This window comes from Echinops telfairi, unplaced genomic scaffold, assembly GCF_000313985.2.
Source record: "Echinops telfairi isolate 266 unplaced genomic scaffold, ASM31398v2 ScPeMD7_7467;HRSCAF=8505_1, whole genome shotgun sequence".
NCBI lineage: Eukaryota > Metazoa > Chordata > Mammalia > Afrosoricida > Tenrecidae > Echinops > Echinops telfairi.
Window position 1 is genome coordinate 14,721,036 of NW_022111368.1, and position 14,766 is coordinate 14,735,801.

Here is a 14,766-nt window from a genome sequence, read left to right on the forward strand (position 1 = left end):
GTCGAAAGACAGGCCACTAATCCCATGTGAAGTCTACAAGCTCGTATACAGGAGTGTGGCGGGGTGGCAGGTTATGCGCTGGGCTGACAGCTCCGAGGTCAGCCATCAGAAACCACCAGCACTTCAAGGGAGAAAGATGTTCGATTCCCACAAAGCATTCCAGTCCTAGAAACAACTCCACGCCCCCTGGGGGTGGGGGGTGGGGGAGCAGTTCTACCTTGTCCTCTGGAGTCACTATGAGTTGGTAACAGCTCTATGGCAGTGAGTTTGGGAGTGGTTCTTGATACGGCCTTTACTGAAAGAAAGAAAACCAAATCTACTTCAGAAAGCACTCCAGGGAAAAAGGAAGAAACTGCTGACGCTTGGGGAGACCAGAACGTGAGGATGAGGATGATCAGGGCACCATACGCAGAATTATAGTTCACAGGACAGTGCAGCACTGTTGTTGAAGTGGCTGGCATCCGTGAAGGCAGTGGGCGGGCTGGACGATGTGTATCAGCTTGCAGGCTTTATACAAGAACAGCAGTGGTTCTTTTGGGAGGGGCCGCAGTGGAAGGCCGTTGGCTCTGGATCGCAATAGACCTTCATACATGCCTTGTCCTTTGAGTTACGGGGACACCGGTTTTGGTCAATAAAACTGCTCCGTCTACTTAGAACCGCTATGTTTGAGATATACAGACTACTACACCCGCCTATGAATGCAAGTGCCAAACCACCCTGGTTGAGTGCCAAGTCCATCCTGACTCATGGCGCTCCTGGGTGCGTCAAGGAGAACTACGCTTCCTCACAGAGTTTTCAAAGAACCCAAACTCACTGTCCTCGAGTCAATGCTGACTCATAGAAACCCCTGTGGTTTCCGGGATTGAACTGTTTACAGGAGTCGAAAGCCCAGTCTTTCTCCCGAAGACCGGCTGGCAGTTTCCATCTGCCCACCATTCAGATCACAGCCCAGGGCATAGCCCCTACACCACCAGGGCTCCTAGCACAGGGTTTTCAGTGGCTGGGTTTTCAGGAGTAGATTGCAGGCCTCTGCCCAGGACCTCAGAGGGGACTCCAACCTCCAACCTTTAAAGTAGAAGCTGAGCACCTTGGCGGTTTCTGCTCCCCGGGGCCCCCAGCTACCAACGCGCGCGTTACTCAATCCCTGAGTCTGCTGGCCCTCTTGAGCTCATCGGCCAGCCCACACAAGTGTAGGTGCATGCCCATCCGGGAGATGGATGATTTGGAAGAGTTTCGGGATTGCTATCTGTTGTAGAGTTGACTTTGATATTTACCAAGTGGTGCCTTTCTCCGTCGTTAGGTTCAATGCCAGCATCCACAGCTGGCCTCCACATTTGGCACAGTAAAGACACAACTTTAACTCCAACACAACTGCGATGGCAGCATATCTGTCAATGTTTCATCCATAAATGCCAACACCAGACACACTTTGGGGGACGAGGGGAACTCAAAGAGTTTGCTAGTCGTTCCCAAATTCATCAAAACAGTATTTTTTTACCATTAAAAAACAACCACAGTAAGTTTTCACATAGGAAGTTCCCCATTGATAGAAGGCACACAAGAACTGTCACCCAGTTATTGAAGGTACACAAGGACTGTCACTCAACTCAGGAGGGTCATCCTTTCTTTAGGAATGTAATGACTCACCTGTGTCCACTTTGTGCACACATTTAAATAACACACTTGTTCCAGGCCATCACTGCCATGGGAGGGGGGGAGGGGGAGAAGGCAGCCGCTGGGCACAAAGCACTTTTAGCTAAAGGTTAACCTTATCGGTTATCTCCTTGAAGGTGAAGCTCATTTCCCGCAAGCTGTGAGCTGGGTCCTATGCCTGATGCTCCACATGCGTTATCTCCTGCTAACACATCTGGCTGACAGTGTGCAGGCAATCGCTTTCGCCGTGCTTGGCAGAGGAGAGTGCCCTTTTAAGGTCTGCAGAATTGGGAGGATGATTATAAAGAGTTAAAGAATCCAATGTGTACCCATAAACGGTAATTATGTGGATAAGTTTAGGTAAATAAAACAAACCAAGGGACTGGGCCCAGAAATAGCCCGTGACCTCACGTTAAGTCTGAGCGGGGCCTGGTATCACTGTTTGCCCACCTCGTATCACGATGCGTAGTGACACATTGATGGGTCATTTGCTTATACCAAAGCCACCCCCATGGAGTCCACTCCAACAAAGGGCACCACCCTGAGAGGCAGTGTTGAATCGCCCCATGAGGTTGGCAAGGCTGCAAATCTTTCTGGCAGCAGCAGACTGCCATACCTCTCTCCCACACTGCATCTGGTGGGTTTGAACCACTGACCTTTTTGGTTAGCAGTGCCTAGCACAGTGCCTGGAAGATGGTAAACCAAAACCAAGCTCTCTGCCATCCAGTTGATTCTGACTCATAGCGCCTCTGAAGGACGGAGGAGATAAAGCTGCCCCCTGTGGGCTTCTGAGACTATAACTCTTTATGGGAGTAGAGAGCGGCTGGTGGTTTCAAACAGTTAGCAGCCTTGCAGTTAGCAGCCCAATGAGTAAACCTCTATGCCATCAGGGTTCTATGGAAGATGGTATGGTCCAGAAACATGTGGGGGCTCAATGAAGTACCAGCATCCCTCATTCTGAGCCACACTGCAAAGGCAGCCCTCAGAGGTTGCCGCAGTGACATCTCAATAAACCCAGCACCCATCAGGCACTATTTACGCTGCACCTTCTTGGTGGTGTGCATGGTGAAGACATGGGGGTCAGCTTCGACACTGAGGATGAAGGAAGGGAGTTACGGCATAGAAAGGGGAAGACTGGAGCAAGCCTGCAAGGACGGATTTGCTTGGATGTTGCACGTTGACTCCTCTCTAAAAGCACTCGTTCAACACAATATGCTAATGCCACCAAGTCAGCTCCGACTCATAGCAGTTCTAAAGGTCAGAGTGGAGAGGCCTAGGTTGCAATCTTTACCAAAGCTGACTGCCAAGCTGCATCTTTCTCCCAAGGAGAGGCTGGGGGTTCAACATGCCGGCCTTTTCATTAGCAGACAAACACGTCAGCCCCGCACCACCAGGGCTGCTTTACTTCTGACTAGCACTCACTCCACATGAGCTCACAACCCCATCCCACCAATGATGCAACAAGCTCACTGCTAGCGCAGCGCTGAATCTAGAGGCCACCGCAACTGCGTGTCCTTGGATGAGCCCAAGTCCCCATCCTGTCCACACAGGGCCGCCCCTACATATCTCTTAATTCTTCCTGCACGGGAGATCAACCTCTGCAAAAGCGCTTTGCATTCCCCAGAACAAAGGCGGAGAAGATACACCTGTCCATCAAGTTGTCTTGTCTTTTCATAGGACCTCTCACCGCCTGGGGAGTTGAGGCTGTGGGGGATGGGCCAACAGCTTTTCACCATCGAGTCAAACTACACGCAAGAACACAGAAAGCTTTTATCAGTCCTGTGAGGAATCCTGAAACACTACAAATCACACAGCAACACGGTAGCCAAAGCCACAGAGGGTTAACCAATTAGGGCTTGAAAGAAAAAGCAATTGTTGATTATGGCTAACGCTGTCTGCCATGATTACTTAACCTCCAGCCATCTTGTGACATATACCTCAGCCTTCCTGGTCTGTGTCCCTTCCCTTTCATCATATGCCAACAAGCCAAACATATCCTTGTGTTAACATGTCTCCAATCCTAAATAATCAGTCTCCCCCATGTTCACCTCAGGTGGCAGTGATGCTGAAGATGACCCCCAAGAACCAAATGGAACTCTAAAAGCACGCTGTACACCTGTCCTCCATGGCATCTATCTACCACAGCAACACCCTTCTGTTTCCAGATAAGCACCTTGGAGGGCCCCGTTGGGTGTGCTGACTGGGTGCCACTGGACTGCTAGACTCAAGGTTGACAGTTCAAACCCACCAGCTGCTCTGGGGGAGACAGATGAGGCTGGCTGCTCCCATAAAGATGTACAGCCTCGAAAATCCTCCATACAGTAACAAAGAGACAGATTCACTGACAGGGGATTCGAGTTTGGGGAGAAACCTGCACTCAAGGACAAAGGAAAGACAGATACCGTTGCCGAAAGATGCTGCCCTGCATGACTAGGTCTCCAGAAAGTGAGACATTATTAGCAAGGAGTTTTCTTTGAAAGCATCCAACTGCTGGGGAGACATCCCTCTACCACTTCCATTCCCCACCACTAATCCTTAAAGGTGACAAATGTAAGGAGTTGAACCAGGGATCCTCGTTGGGCAAGTCACGAGGATGGAGAAGTGACTACAATAGGTGAGTCCTCTCTGAAAAGCCAAACCCAAAGCCAAACTCACTGCTATCAAGTTGATTCCACCTCAACGCAGCCCTAAAGGATGGGGCAGATCTGCCCCTGTGGGTTTCTGAAATCGTAACTCTTCAGGGGAATACATAGCCTCATCTTTATCCCATGAAGCAGCTGGCGGTTTTGAACTGATGACCTTGCTGTTAGCAGCCCAATATGTAGCCCACTGGGCCTCAAATCATAATGATGCCACTGGCCCTCTTTGGAAATTCCTAAAAGCTAAGCAGAAACAAAAAGGTGCAGCCACATTCTATTATATCTTTATTTTCCTCCACAATTTTTTTATATGTATAATGACCAGTATCATTTTTTATCCCCCGTGCCTTTTGTATGCCTGATGTGCAGTAACCAAAAATCCAAACTCACTGCCATTGAATTGAGGCCAATTCAGAGCGACCGTAGAGGACAAGGCAGAACGGCCCGAGACTGTAAATGAGGATGGGACTAGAAAGCCCCCTCTTTCTCCTGCAGAGCACCCGGTGGTTTCAAACTGCTGACCTTGCGGATCACAGTGTGTACCCACTACACCACCAGGGATCCTTGGGACACAGTAGGCCCTCAAATATTTAATAGTCAAGGATCGCGGAAGGGAGAGAAGCATCAATATCCTATCCTTACATGACTGGGTATATGAAAAGAGAAAATTTCATGGCGCACTGTTTATTTGTTTCCTGGATGAATCGTGGCCTTTTGAACATGATTTGAGGATGCCCCCTGGCTCCTACTCTCAACACCCTCAGCTCGGATACACTTCACATCTGTCCCTGGTGTTTGGCAGAATGTAAAATCCTCTGGCTACTTCTATTTACCTGACTCCTCCGGCTAGTCCTAATTTTTCTAAACACACGCAGATTTGCAAAAGCGCCACACGCACACATCCCATTAAGCAGACATGAAAATATCGTGATACCTTCATGCTTGCGGATAGCCACCATATCAGTTACCAACGTAAACGTGTGTGGCAGAAGAGAGAGATACCCACGGGAAGCAACTATTTACCGACACTTGCAGGTCCACTTCTAAATATCCATAAGCCAGCCAGAGCCAAGCCTAGCTTAAAGAACCAGGCCACGACTTGTGGGCAGAATTCAAATTGCACTACTACCCGGCCTACTTGATGTATTCTCATTTCACTCAATGCAAAAAGGGGACCCTACCTTCTGAGGCCGTGGGGGGGGGGCTCTTAAACTATTCATGGGGACTCACATCACATCCTGACACCCTATTCTGCCCAGGTTAATTAAAACTCCAATCGGCCACATATCAAGCCCGCATTTCTTAGTCATCAAATCTGAAAATCTGATAGTGACCTGGTCCTCTTCAAATGGTGCCGTAAAGAGCCTTTTCACCCTCACCAAATCTTTACTGGTGTTTTATTTCAAAGCTTTACTTCTAAAAGGATTGTTTTAGCTGAGGGGGGGAGGGGGCGGTGTGCAACAATAACAACAACACAGAGAGAGATTAAATACAGATTGAATTAATATACGCACTTGAAATAATTGCATAATGAAGTTCTGCCATGCTCCAGCAAGCTGGTGAGCCCTCAAAAGCTGGAACAAGCCAACAATTGGGTTTAATTCTGCTCGGGCTCAATTGCACCAGCAGCCTAATTCCAGGCAGTTGGAGACCAGCTTCGGCGTCATTCCGATCGAGACAGTGTGCGTGGTCTTCAGGAAAGCCTGCCAACTATCTGTAGCACCAACTCTACGGGATGATCCCCCTTCCTTCTGCCTTTTCCACAAACAGATTATAGTTTAGAAATTCAACGTTATTATTATTCACTTTAATGAGGCTCGTTAGGGTTAGGGATATTGGCTCTGACAGCAATGGTAACACCTGGGCACAGTTTAAAAGGGAAAACAGACACAACCTCCCACTCGGTTCAGACGTCTGCCAATGTTCACTAACCACGGCCCTCGGAACAAAGGCCTCCGGGGATCACAGGGATGGGGCCGGACTGAGAGTGCTTCACTCTGTTGTGCAACGGGGTCACCAGGAATGGGGGGCCGATTCCAGGCAGCCAGCAACAACCATTCATAGGCTCATGCTAAATGCAAAACAAGGGCTGGGACTCATAAACATATGCACACACCCTTTAACAGATGGGCTATGCATGGAACCCGTGACCAGGCAAGTGGAGTTTGTCAGGGACGCCTCGTCAGCCCTCAGAGACTGATTCAGAGACTTTGATACTCCATCATATGCACTGAAACGGTGGCCAATTTTGTGTACGAGTCACTGTAAGCACATCATCCTACGCGTCCACAAAGTCAGTTAGATCCTTCACTCGCTGATAAGAAGGCGCAGAAAAGCTAACCCATTTGCTCCAGGGCATGAGCTCAAGAAAAGAGAATGTGAGGGTGAAAACTCGACTGTTTGGTGTACTGGCTCCGTAGCTGCCCACGGAGCCCTCGTCCACGTCTCTCCTTCCTCCTACCCTACCGTCACACCCTATCTACAGGCAGTGTGCTACAAGGGAAGGGAGCGGGGCCTCTGCCCAGCAGAGGAAGCCAATCCTGTAGCCCAGGCAAAGATGCTCCAGGCACAGGCACAAGCATGAGAAGCAGCACAGGGCAATGAGATTGGGGGCAGGGGGGATGGGGGTGTGTGTGCTAGAGGGTGCCACCCAGAGACTGCTGACTGACTTAGAGAGTGATGGGGAGAAACCCTCCTTCCTCTCCATTGGGATGTTTTCCTCAGAAGCCACTGCCTTCAACGAGAAGCCTGGTGGGCAAAGGAGAAGATTCCACAAAGACCGTGATGGAGCAGAATGATGGAGCAAACACAGCTCCCTGGTGAGAAAGCAGAGTCCCCGGATGGCAGACACATGGAATACCCTGGTCTGCTAGCTGCCAGGTTGGAGGTTTAAGTCCACTCAGAAGCAACTTGAAGACGAAGGCTGCAGATCCGCTTCTCAAAGATCAAAACACCATGGAGCCAGGATTCAGCGCACATGGGGCAACTGGTGGATGATGAGATTAGACTACTGAATTCACCAACCCACAGCGATGGACCTCCACCGCTTCTCCTGCCACATCTCTATGGACGCAAGTCGTCGTTTGCTTTGAGCTTGCTATCGGTGGCCACTGAAGCCTGAGGAGCTATCCATCGGCACTCTCTCCTCTGGACAACACGTTCTTCACAGCTCCTGCCAACGGCCTGGACGGTCAGCAGCCAGGCTTTCAACACAGCGGCCTCAAATTCAAAGAGCAATTGGTGACAATGGACCATGGTGAGTCCAGAGGGTCAGTGCTGCTTAGGGTTGTGACCTTGGTTTCTGGTTCACTGAGCTTCTATCACCTCTCACCACGAAACCAGTTGGTGAGCCAGCCTCAAGTTCACCTTATAAACAGTGTGCCCTTTTGTAAGGAAAGCTAGGAGCGGTAGCTTCCACCTACCTAACTACCTGTCTCCCTGAATTGTAAGGAACAAATGAGAAATGTTCAAATCACTGGACTCAACCTTTGAGACACAGTACCCATGGCCAACAAGCCCGTTCTGACTGATGTCAAGTCAACGCCAACTCATACTGACCTCGTAGGACAGAGTAGAACTGCCCCTGTGGATTTCCAAGACTGTGAATCTTTGAACTGTTGACCGTGTCATTTGCAGCCTAACTCATAGGCCACTATGTCACCAGGTCTCTCTCTGACTCACAATGGCCCTATATGTAGGGCTTCTGAGGCTGTCAATCTTTATGGGAGCAGGAAACCTCAATGTTCTTCACCAGTGTGGCTGCTGGGTTTGAACTAGTGACCTTGCAGTTAGCTGTCCAAGGTTTGCCTGACAGCGCCATTAGAACTCCTTTGGGACAAGGACAAATTTAGACGATTCACTAACTGGCTAGATGCCACTGCTGTAAGTCACAAGGTCCTGTTTGTAGAAACAGGTCGTCTGTAAAGAGGCTTATTACAAAGGACTTCACTGTGACTCATCTGTCCCCGAAAGCCTAGTATTTGAACCTTATCAACATGGTCACCACACAGCAACCAGTTAGTATGCTATCTGATGGGCCATCTGTTTATTATTTAGTACGACCTACCAGGCTCTGGGCATCTTCCTTTGGAGTCCTGCTAACATCCAAGTTCAAGCAACAAGAAAAATCCCCACAATGGAGTCAAGTTGAACAGAAAGGGCAATGGAATGGAGTTAAAGGATGCATCCTGACTCTGTTAGGTCCTACCTCTCTCACTGCACCCACATACCAACCTCTTTGGGTCTCAAAACAGCAATGACACCACTCAAGTTCCCAGACATACTGTGAACTTTCCATAACACAACACATGTCCAAGTGACCAGGGCAGACACTTGGTAATTATGAAATACTAAATCTCAAACAAAACTGTCAACAACTACAGAACACATTAATTGGCTTCCAGAGACTGCAGCCTCTCTACCAGCCTCCACCCTGCTCACGAGCACTCCATCTCCCCTGTACAAAGCCCAGCACATCTACATACACTGAAGATTTAAGGCTGGAGGCAGCTGGCCAAGAGTTCAGCCCTGCCCAGTGAGCATCAAGCTAACCAGGAATTGAAGGCCTTTATCCCTGACCACTTTGATACAAGTTGTACTTCTAATGGTAACTTACGGTCTAATTAAATAGCATATACACCAAAATAATTTAAGCACAAAACAAATCTGTTTAATGTTGCTCCATTCCTGCTTAGGAAAGATGCACTAAAGACAGATTGCTTTTAAATGTGTCGAATTAGGTGTGAAGAAGAATATGGAACATCGGAATAAAATGACTTTAAGTCTCTAATGATACTCCCTTTTGAATTCTTCAGAAGAATCTTCATTCTCATTTCTCTGGAAAGAAACATCACTGCCCTAGAGTGGATTCTGACTCATGCGACCTCGGGGGACTGGGTAGGACTGCCCCTGGGAGTCTCTGAGACTGTCACTCCGTACAGGAGTAGAAAGCCTCATCTTTCTCCCACGTGAAAGAAATACATGAAAATCATCAATCAGAGCTATGGTTTAAGCTAGAAAGACAATTTGTTACTCTTCACAGGTAGACATAGACTCAAAAGCCCTAACCCTACATTAAAAAAAAAAAAAAGGTAAATGAGTATGTGGGTGTGTGTAAGGCAGAAGATTTCATACTGGCATCACTTTCATGCTTGACTTTCTATTACAGGGGGCCAGGCACACTGAGTGAGTGAGTTCCTGGAGAGATTTCAAACGGATCCACTTTTGACATACTCGGTAGTACTTCAAGACACACAATGTAGGCAAACTAATTAGGCTGTATTGCCTAAGTTTTATATCATCAAAGGCATCACCCAAGCCTTCTATGGTTCCTTAATCTGTGAAAATGCCCTTCCTCTCCATTGACCGTGGATTTCCACCCAGCCTTCCTGAGAGCAGAGATCAGAAGGGCTTCCATTCCCATAAGGTGAAGTAAGAGATCACGTCTGTAGAGTTCACTTAAAACAGGCCCTGGTGCTGGGCAGGAACATAATAAACACTAGACATGCTCAAATATCAGAGTCCAAAGAGGCACAAATGATGAGGCACTGGACTACTATCAGACTATCAGAAGGTGTAGCATCTGGGGTCTTAAAGGTTTGAAGGTAAACAAGCGGCCATCTAGCTCAGAAGCAACAAAGCCCACATGAAAGAAGCACACCAGCCTGTCTGATCATGAGGTGTCAAAGGGATCAGATATAAGGCATCATCAGAACAAAAAAATCTTATCATAGTGAAGGGGGGGGCGTGCAGAGTGGAGACCCAAAGCCCATTTGTAGGCCATTGGAGATCCCCTTGCAGAGGGGTCTTGGGGAGGAGACGAGCCAGTCAAGGTGCGATGTAGCAACGATGAAAAATACAACTTTCCTCTAGTTCCTAAATGCTTCCCCTCTCCCCCCCACTATCATGATCCAAATTCTACCTTGCAAGTCTGGCTAGACCAGAGGATGTACACTGGTAAAGATAGGAACTGGAAACACAGGGAATCCAGGGCAGATGATCCCTTCAGGACCAGTGGTGTGAGTGGCAAGACTGGGAGTGTAGAGGGAGAGTGGGTTGGAAAGGGGGAATGGATTACAAGGATCTACATGTGACCTCTTCTCAAGGGGACAGAAAACAGAAAAATTGGTGAAGGGAGACGTCGGACAGGGCAAGATATGACAAAAATAATAATTCATAAATTATCAAGGGTTCATGAGGGAAGGAGGAACGGGGAGGGAGGGGAAAAATGAGGAGCTGATGCCAGGGGCTTAAGTGGAGAGCAAATGTTTTGAGAATGATGAGGGCAATGAATGTACAAATGTGCTTTACACAATTGATGTACGTACGGATTGTGATAAGAGTTGTATGAGCCCTAATAAAATGATTTTAAAAAAAAGAATTCCAAGACTGGCAGTTCAAACCCACCCAGAAGCACCTTAGAAAAAAGGTCTGATAACTTGCTTCGGAAATGTTACAGTCTTGAGAAAACCACAAAAACAAAAAGGCAAAAGATTTTTAAAAATAATTCAGCAGAAAGAAAAAAGAAATTGTCTCATATTTGAATCCTTAGTAAATCTCTCATATGAAAAAGTACCTTTAATTTTTCTCACAGAACCTATTAGAAGGTACCTTGCTGCTTTGAAGCAATGCTTCTTTGCAGTCTTTTAGGGATTACTTTGTAAATCTCTTTCAAGAACAACAAGTTAGGCTAGGGCATTTTGTACCCACTTGGTGTAGTGGGTTATGCTTTGGCTGCTAACTGCAAGGTCAGCAGTTTGAAACCACCAGCTGCTCTGTGGTTGAAAGATGAGGCTTTCTACTCCCCTAAAGAGTTACAATCTTAGAAAACCACCGGGGCAGTTCTACCCTGTCCTATGGGGTCGCTGTGAGTCGGAATCAACTCAATAGCAGTGAGTTTAGCATCCTTCAAGTATGACTTCACAACTGTAATTGTTCGATGATACTTTTTTTCAATTGATCATTTTATTGGGCGCCCTTACAAATCTTATAACAATCCATCATTCAATAGTACTAAGCACCCTTGTACATATGTTGCCATCAACATTTCCAAAACAATTTCTTTCTATTCAATATTACTTTTAAAACAGGACTTCTTGAAGGCCACGTTAAGAATCAGAACAAAATGACAAATATTTGCCAACAGTTAAAAGGAAAAGAGCAACGGTTCTACAGCTAAGACCAGTGAGAACCTATAGCTTAGTCTAAAGTTTCCAGAGGCAGCATCATTAAACTACTGCAAAACAAAAACAAAACACAGCCTTATCTCCAATGGCTCAGGTGAAAGTAAAGGGCACAGGCTCTGCCAACCAGGTTGGGTGACTACAAGTGACTGGGGCTATCCAAAAACCTGATGAAAAAATAATATACAAATGAAGAGCTCAGGAAAGAATGTTTCACAAAGGGCAAGTCGAAACACAGAGAAAGTAATACATTTTATACAAGATGCATTCCAAATGTCTAACTAAATTAACACGATAAATGATCTAAAAATGTCTCTTTATCTACATACCTAAAAGGTTTACACATTCAAACTGGCCCAAGAGAGAGTTTGAAGGGCTTCTCATGAGAAGATAGGAGACTACCTAATATTCGGTGAATGTGAAATCATATGCTCTCTTATCTTCAAATATCATAGCTGGTTATTTGGAGAGTAATGAAAACAATGCCCAGCTAATCAACGGTGTGCAACAACATTGGGTGTTGCTATAGCATCAACGAAATTCCAATGGACATGGCAGTACTGCAAGCTGACTTGGAAACACTTTTCAGCTGAAAAAGCAATATTTTCTTACAACCCCTTCACTCCACCCTCACTACTATACAGTCAATGCTGGCTTATAGCAACCCTATAGGACACGGTGCCCCTGTGAGTTTAAGATTGAAACTGTTTATGGGAGTAGAAAACACCATCTTTCTCCCAAGGAGCAATTGGTGGTTTCAAACTGTAGACCTTACGGATGGAAGCTCAGTGCATACCCACAATGCCCCAGGGCACCTTCTCCCTCGACTGCTCCAACCCCTCACCCCCGCAACACCCCATAAAATACGGATATCTGAGGAGCATAACTGCGACTGTCCCAGAGTGGGAGGACCAACATGACATGCAAGAACTGATTGACCAAGAAGACTTCCACTGATGCTTAAAGCTCGAACTCACTGCCATCCGATTGATGCTGATTCCCAGTGATCCTGTGGGACACAGTAGAACTGCCCACTGTGAGTGTCTGAGACTGGAGACTGCAACTTTACCGGAGTAACATATCTGGTCTTTCTCCCTCGGAGGAACCGGTGGTTTTGAACTGTTAACCTTATGGTGAGCAACCTGATGCATCATCACTATACCATGAAGGCTCCTGTCAAAAGCCTGTGGATGTTTAATTCTACCTCAACCTGCTCATCCTCTGCAAATAAGCATAGAGAAGATCGGGTTTAATTCACTCTTTCTAGAACCGCATCTATTCTCTTAAAGGCGGTTCTATAGAAAGAACCAAGGTTTACACTTCAGTAAGGCAGAAAGAGAGAAAGAATGCGAGGGAGAAAGGAAAGCAAGAAGAAAATAAAAAAGAAAGTGTGTTCTAAAAGTTCCCTTCTACACAGATAATTGTGAACAGAGTCCATTAACTGCATGAGTCCATAAAGAAAGTCACCCTACCCCAAATCTGGCCATCAACAAAACTAGTTTCCTGTGGCTAAGTCTCATCGCCAATAGTGACAAGCTTCAACACCTTTGGCAAGTCCTAAAGAATGCTACAAATGACACAAAATTCCAGGATCTGCCTCAAGGCTGGGACCTTCCACACTGCAGGAGTTACTATCTAATCTCCTGGACAGACACAATGCATTCGCCTAAATTGACCCTGGATGACATCTGTAAACCCAAGTTCAGCTTAGTTCCAAAATCATGTACTCCTCAGAGCAAGAGGAGGTTGCGTTTGCAGATAATAATACCTTAGATAGAAACAGCCAGGAGAGGAAGGAAAAGCCGTGACAAAGACCTAGAAGTGTATGCATTCTGTCACAGTTAAAACAGAGCCATGCATTCTCCTTCAGGAGTGATCTCAAGACGAACTAGTCCCTGACTGGGCCCTCTGTGGATGCCTCTGGATCCGTAGGAAAACAGAAATTGGCAAAGTGTGATTTGTAACGCAGAAGCTAAACACCCCAGAGCTTCCGTTCCTAATCTTAGATATGTTACATTTCTGAGATATTCAGATGCTGGAATCTTCCCGACATTTCAAAACGATACATAGTAGAAGGATTGTCAAATTGCCTTATGTGCCATCCACCCTTAAAATGGACAACTGTTTTTCTAACTTCTGTGAGCATCCCTGGTCACTGGCGACATATGCTTTAACTGTTATAGCGTGGGTTTTTCTGCATCTACAGAAAATACAAAATGAGGGACCTTGGTTCTCCTGCAAGCCAGTATTCCCTGTACCAAATCCCTCCTCCTTCCCATAGTCCCCAAGGCAGCTAAGGGTGTGTAATGGCAAGTTCTAAGAAGCTTTTGAAAGCAAATCACTGAAGCCCTCAAGAGTCTTTTGACTAAAACAGAAGCAGTGATCTTGTACAATGTGGTTGCACAAAAGGAAAAGCCCAAACTAACTACCCACGTGGGAATGCAACTCTGGCCCCTCAAAGAACCAAGGCGAGAACCCATGCTTCCCAACAGATGCTGCCAAGTCTGAGAGAAGGACAGGGCCAAAAACTCTCCTTGGGAGGGTCTCTGGGTTAACTCCTTCCCTCCCACTAGGAAGGAGTTTCCTAACACACACACAAACACACACTCTGCTTCTCTTCCTGCTTCTCGCAGGCAGGCACACAGGAGGCCCAGATGTTCCCTGTCAGATGCCAGAAGCAGTCAGAACTAACAGGCAGCCAGGGAACCAAGCTCAGGGGGTGTGTTCATAGGGCACCACTGGGCAATAGAGGAAGGCCCTTTCTGAAAGCGTGGGAAAGAAGGGGGACTTTAAAAACCTGGGTTTTAGGAGCAGTAGGACAGGTAGAGCGCTTGCCCCTCAGGACAATGAGTAATTGGTCCCCGGATCTGAGGGCGTTGGACAGGTGCACTGGGACCAGTCACAGCTACAAAGAGCGCAGGTGGTAGGCAGGACAAAGAATTCCAGAGGGGGAGGATGACAGGCTGGTGCGGAGAACAAGAAGTTCAATAGTGTCAGTATGGGAGTCCAGGGTCCGGGGTCGTAATGTGCAGTACTTGTGGAGTGGGCCTTAAAGAGAGAGACCCAGAGAGAGCCCCTAGAAGCAAAGGAAATTGGAGATCGCAGTGGCAGTGGTCTAGTGGTCCCTTGCCCCTCACTACTGTCCCTTAACCAAACCACGTGTACACACACACACACACAAAACCTTCCTGGCTCGCCGCAGGGCAGACACCCACCTTTGCCAAAGGCGCGCTCCTGCTGGCCGCCGTCAGCTCCCGCAGGCTGGAGGTGGCACTGCCAGCCACCGCACCGGT

General features: G+C 47.3%; 1 protein-coding gene across 1 annotated transcript in view; it reads right to left on the reverse strand.

Moving 5' to 3' along the window:
• Positions 1-14,763, reverse strand: part of SH3RF3 (SH3 domain containing ring finger 3) — a gene marked incomplete at its 5' end in the record, with an annotated part of 526,008 nt that extends 511,245 nt beyond the window's left edge. Inside the window, one exon of the mRNA XM_045283818.1 lies at positions 14,689-14,763. Within this exon, the coding sequence (XP_045139753.1) occupies positions 14,689-14,763 (75 nt within the window). The remainder of the gene's footprint in view (positions 1-14,688) is intronic.
• Positions 14,764-14,766: the final 3 nt, after the last annotated feature.